Source organism: Rhinolophus sinicus, linkage group LG06 (assembly GCF_036562045.2).
Source record: "Rhinolophus sinicus isolate RSC01 linkage group LG06, ASM3656204v1, whole genome shotgun sequence".
Classification (NCBI taxonomy): domain Eukaryota; kingdom Metazoa; phylum Chordata; class Mammalia; order Chiroptera; family Rhinolophidae; genus Rhinolophus; species Rhinolophus sinicus.
The window spans coordinates 122,205,474-122,211,844 of NC_133756.1; the positions used below are offsets into that span (position 1 = coordinate 122,205,474).

The 6,371-nt window shown below is 36.9% G+C and overlaps 1 protein-coding gene across 1 annotated transcript; it reads left to right on the forward strand.

The window, feature by feature from the left end:
• Positions 1-722: 722 nt before the first annotated feature.
• On the forward strand, positions 723-1,661 carry LOC109436948 (olfactory receptor 51I2). Its single transcript, XM_019715828.2, has one exon. It carries the CDS (start codon positions 723-725, stop codon positions 1,659-1,661), a length of 939 nt encoding a protein of 312 aa, XP_019571387.2.
• Positions 1,662-6,371: the final 4,710 nt, after the last annotated feature.

Genomic DNA, 6,371 nt, shown 5'->3' on the forward strand with positions numbered 1-6,371 from the left:
TGCCCCAACTGCTCAGGAGGAATGTCAGTGTAGTTATAGAATATTTAGGGGAGAACTCATGCTTTCCAAAAACCAGGAATAGCTTTGTGCCTTTGAACAAACATGATTTCTTTGTTGTTTTTTTGCAGCAACTCTGCCAATGAAAGGCTGATATTCAGAGGCAGTCAATTTCTTCCACTCCCACTGCCCCATGCTTCCCTGACCAAACACATATAATTCAAACTAGCTCTAGGGAATGCTCTCATTAATAAGTTACATATCTGAATTAATCAACATTTTCAAGGATATATTTAAATTTTTCTAAGAGTTACTGATAATATAACTCCTGGTGTTCTTTTATAATAACTATCTATGAATTGTAGCCTACACAATTCCATTCAATGATGCTTCTAAATACATTAAAATTCTGAAAGTTAGAGTTTAAATATTTTCCTTGTAACTAATTGATAATTTTAAGTATTTGTCAATGTCTTTGTTTTTCCATAAAAAAGAGGGGGAAAGTAGCCTAACCTGCGGTCTGGTGATCATAAAATAAAAAGAAATGAAGTTTGCCTGCGTTTTCCCCACATCAATGATTTCGTGAATGCATCAGTTTCCAAATGTGTAGACATCATCTGCAGTGTCTCTTACCCCCTGGTTTCTTGTCCTTCAGTAAGTGAAACTCTCAGAAGTCTCGGAGTCAGAAGGTCTGACCCTGAAAAGTTTCCTGGCTTCTTCCTGCCATGGGATTGTTCAATGCCACTCACCCTGCTTCCTTCCTCCTGACTGGTATCCCTGGTCTTGAGAGCTTTCACTCCTGGTTGGCTGGGCCCCTCTGTGTGATGTATGCTGTGGCCCTCGGGGGCAACACAGTGATCCTGCAGGCTGTGCGAGTACAGCCCAGCCTCCACGAGCCCATGTACTACCTCCTATCTATGCTGTCCTTCAGCGATGTGGCCATGTCCATGGCCACACTGCCTACTGTGCTCAGAACCTTCTGCTTCAATGCCCGCAGCATTGCTTTTGATGCCTGCCTAATACAGATGTTTCTCATTCATTCCTTCTCCATGATGGAGTCGGGTATTCTGCTGGCCATGAGCTTTGACCGCTATGTGGCCATTTGTGATCCCTTGCACTATGCCACTGTGCTCACCAATGGAGTCATTGCTGGAATGGGTGTAGCAGTGACTGCTCGGAGCTTCATCACCCTCTTTCCTCTCCCCTTCCTCATCAAGAGGCTGCCTATCTGCAGATCCAATGTTCTTTCCCACTCCTACTGCCTGCACCCAGACATGATGAAGCTGGCCTGTGCTGATATCACTATCAACAGCATCTATGGACTCTTTGTTCTTATATCCACCTTCGGCATGGATCTGTGTTTTATCTTCCTCTCCTACGTGCTCATTCTGCGCTCCGTGATGGCCATTGCTTCGCATGAGGAACGCCTCAAAGCCCTCAACACATGTGTGTCACATATCCTGGCTGTACTTGCATTTTACATACCAATGATTGGGGTCTCCACAGTGCACCGCTTTGGGAAGCATACCCCACGCTACGTACATGTCCTCATGTCCAACATCTACCTTTTTGTCCCACCTGTGCTCAACCCTCTCATTTACAGCGCCAAGACGAAGGAGATCCGCCGAGCCATTGTCCGCATGTTTCGCCGGGTTAAAATGTGACTTTCACATTTGGCTTTAAATCTGATGTTTATTGTAGACATAGGTTGTCCTCAACGGCGTCATCATGATCATTGTCGTCATCATCATCATATCACCATCAAGAATAAGATGAGGTACTGGGGAAACAATAAAATATTAGGAAATGGAGTGGTGAAATTTATAATACAAAACAAATCAGTAGTACATTCAGCAAATATCAGTGGCATTATTAGAAAGATAAATATTGAAGGCAATTGAGTGATTAGACAAAGCTTTACAGATAAATGTTAATCTAAGCTAAGACTCATTTTATATAATAATATATATTACTAATATAATAATAATTATACCTTGAGTCTTTAAAAGTGCCAGATTCTGATTTAAATTATCCATGTGTATTAATTCACTTAATCTTCATAAGAATTCTATGAGGTACAGAGAATTAAGTAAATTGTTCAGGGTAACACAGATAGTACAGGATCCAGATGAGATTCAATAGTAATCTGGCTCCAGTATTTGTACCAAGCTACTATGAATACTGCCTCTTTGCCTAATGGCGTCACTATTAGAAATTACCATTGCTCTCCTTCCTTTCACAGCATTTTCATTCCCAAACATTCATCAGTTGTTGTTTTTTAACTTCACATGGTGAAGTTTTAGGTGCTTTCAGAACTTGCCATCAGATGTATGAAAAATATGACCCAGGAAAACTGATAAATGTTGACATCTGGAAGAAACTCCAGGTTCCCCTCTGCTTCCTTTGTCTGCCTACCACTCAATGCTCTCCCAAGAAAAGCAATGTTCAATATTGGAATCACAAACTTTTTTTTGACATTGTACTAGATGCATGACTCCTCTTTCTCTTCTCTTCTTGGGATTTTAATTTTTTTTCCACACAATGACATGATAAGTGGTGTCAGAAATTATGTCCTTCTAGGATTTCCAGCTACTTTTTAAAAAGGCTTGAGATAAGCAGAGTACAGCATTTATGATTTAGACATTAGGAAATAATTCTTTCAGACTTTCTCTTAGATTGACTTTCCTTGCATAATCTTTCCTTCATACCAGTTAAGTAGGATGCAACAAAAAAATTTCTTAGCCGAATTTTAGTGCTCTCAGAATAAGTTTGGGCTTACTTCTCGACTGAAATAAAGGAGATGACCTATCAAGTCTTACCTAACTCCTTAGGGAAACGGGGCTGGAAACCTCATTCTAGCATAGCATATACTTATTTAGATTTTTTTTAATCTCTATACAACACTGTATTGGAGAAATATCAAGGAAAAGTGTCATGTGCCCGAGGGAGGGAACTATTTCTGAATGGAGATAATGTAAGTATTTGAAATCCAGGTTTCCAAAAGTGTCCATAAGCACAATAAGGGACTCAGAATATATGTAGCCTTGTCCTCTAAATAAATGATTTTAGGGTTATGATTGAATAATAAAGCTCAGCTCGATTTTATATGGAAAATAATTGGGGTATTAGAGTTCTAGAGTCACAATATAGTCTTAGTAAATTTAAATAATGATCTTTCTGATTTATGCAAGAAGCTCTTTATTGCAACATCAAATACTACTACTACGATGACTACTACTACCAATAATAATAATAATCGGTAATGCTTTGAAGGTTTAGTTATAAATGAATATATAGATGCAAAGGCAACACTTAGGAAAGTTGTTATATGAAAGTGAGGAAAATACTGATTCCCATCCCAGGGAGAGAGAGGCAGACATCCTTCTGACCACACGCCTAACTTTGAAACCCAGTGGTGTAACAGGAGAAAGGACTAGGGGCAGGGGAATACGAGTCTCCTAAAAAGAACTCTGGTGTCTCTCCACTTTACTTCCTTTCTTTTTCCCTCCATCATCAATTAGAAATCCTACCTGTTTGTAGGGGTTAGGGAAGAAACAATTTTAGGTTTTTTCTCTTATGAGACAGGTACCATAATGAAAACTTAAGGCCACTCCTGCAGTTTCCACCCTAAGAAGGCCTTGGATAAGCTTTTTTTTTTTTTTTTACCTTAAGTAGAAAGATTCTTTTAACTCTTTATTTAACAAGCTCTTCTTTGAACTCAAGCATTTTACATCAACTGGAGGTCTCCAGCCCAGTTTCCCTAATGAGTTAGGTTAGACTCAATAGGGCATCTCCTTTATTTTAGTCTAGAAGTAAGCCCAAACTTATTCTAAGAGCACTGAAAATAGATTTAGAAATTTTTTCCCTATTGAGGGTAAAATACTTAGATTTTGGCCTAGTAAAAAGGAGAAAAGAAATTCTTATGCTTCTTTTATTTTGAGCCCCTTAAGCTTGTCTCTAACCTAAGGAAATTATATCTTGAACATGGGTCCGCTAAATTTACAAGGGAAATATTTGGAAGTTCATGGAAAAAAAACCTCTCTGAAAAATGATCATTATTTTGTCTTGCCTTGTATTAGGAGCATAGCTCATCCTCTCGACTTGTGCCAGCTGGTAGATGGAGAGAGAGGGAGAGAAGAAACTAGAACAACAGTTATGGTAGGATAGGATTCTTAATCTCTGAGGCTCATATTAAGACTCATAGAAAAATTAATATAACCAGAATGTAATGCAAAATTGAAAAAAAAAACAAATCCCTATTGTGTGGACTTGTATGAAATTAATTTCTGTGTGAGCCCAGGAAATGGAAGAACTTTCCAAAACAAGAGCATGGTACAAGATGGTAATGAACAGGCAGGCCATGGGGCATGGCTGACCATGAGCTGCGCTTTCTGAGGACCACACAGAGGTCCAGCCCTACCTTGGGAAGTCATCTCCAGACCTGATCAGCTCTGCTCCAACAAGACTACTTTGCTGCTTCAGGTACAATTCAATTGGAAAAGAAGTGCTTTTCACTCAGAAACTGTTCTGCAAAAGAATAAATGGAAGCAGGACACAGAGAGTCTATCTTCTGAGTTAAGATTATCATGAATTTGTCAGACTAGGGGTAGGTGGATGTGATTTGTGTTCATATTTATATGATAAATTGTTTTTTCTTTTTCTTTTCTTCTATTATCCATGGAAAACTTTATCAAATATATTTAAGAAAATAAATACAGGACATAAATGATGTGTTAAATGATTATTTAATTTAATCATTTTGCTTTGTTCATGTGTAACTCAGGTCAGCTGACACCACTAACCATTTAATATTTCACCTAAATTTTCATAAGCCTCCAATACTCTTCAAATGGAAAATATAATCCCCAGCCAACATTTGCTATAAATTTCTGGAGTCCTGTATCACTTACCCAAAGCACTGGTGTGTGGAAGTCTTTACTAAATTTTAGATAACAAGCAGATCTCAATTAATAGAAATACAAAAAGAAGAATTAGTTATTGGATGATCTTGATCTTACTTCATTTACTGCCAGTCATGTTGCTCAGGAGAATTTCTCCCTAAAGTGTTTCTTAACCTTCATTCCTCCTAGCAGAGATATTTAGTCATTGTCCTTTACTCAACTTCAGGTCTAAAAAAATGTGTACTTTTTGTGGGGAGGAGTGGATATAATTCTGATAGAAAATTATTTTTCTTACAAGTACAGTATTAGGCTTGAGAGCTCTGTGATTATGGAATTTAGTCATTAGGGTTTATGAGAGAAACCTACCTGAAGGGAGGTGGATGGGATATGTCAAAGTCTCCTGAGATGTGTTTACTAACTACATATTTCTTTTAAGTACCCTTTACAAAGGTATACCATGTTTTCAATAGGTGTGGCATGATGGAGAAGTGTTACTGGTGGAAACGTAGTAAATGTTTCAAGGCTATGTATTTAAGGCAAATATCCCATACTACAGGCTGTGAGAAATGAACTTCCTACACAACAATCCATATTTTTACAGTGAAAGACAGACTATAAACAACAAAGGATTAGAGTCAACTTTAATTATTAGTTTCAATGGTCAAGTCCGATGTCTCTAACTGGGACAAATTACTCTGTAAATGTTAAACAGCTTATAACTGATAGAGTGCTAAGTGGCTTTTTCACTATTTAACATGACATTGTGAAAAAAATCTACTGTATAATTTTAACACACACAAAAAATCTGAGAGCCAGCAATTTAATAAACAAATGGTTGACTAAATGTAGTAGAGGCAACTAAAATAAATCCAAAATCCAAACAAAGAAATTTCTGCTAAACAGATATATTCAGAATCTTATATAACTGTGTCATAGACACTAGACTGAAAATATTTCCCATGTCAACTATTCAACAAGATATGGAGATTGATGGTTATATTCACCAGGAAATCCCATTCAACATTTAGAACCCAAATATCTATAAGAACATTTTTACAAATAATGTAGAAAAACAAGTTTATGGTTATTAGGGGAAAAGGGAGTTATTAGGGGAAAAGACACAATTCAGGTATAAATTGGATAATTGAGAACTATGTCTAAACCAATCCTAATTTATTGTATTTTCTTAAAGGACCCTCTTAGCATCCAGTCCACACAAAAATACTATTAATATAAACAGGTTAATAATTTACCATTTATTTAGATGTCAGTACACTGCTTGAATACTAATTTTACCAATTTGAACAAATGCAATTTACTTCAGAAAGAAAAAGCCTTTATTGCAGATCTGCTAATTAGAGAATTGGTCAATATTTATTAAGCAGCAATAAAGCATAGATAGATAGATAGATAGATAGATAGATAGATAGATAGATAGATAGATAGATAGATAGAGATATCTATCTATCTATC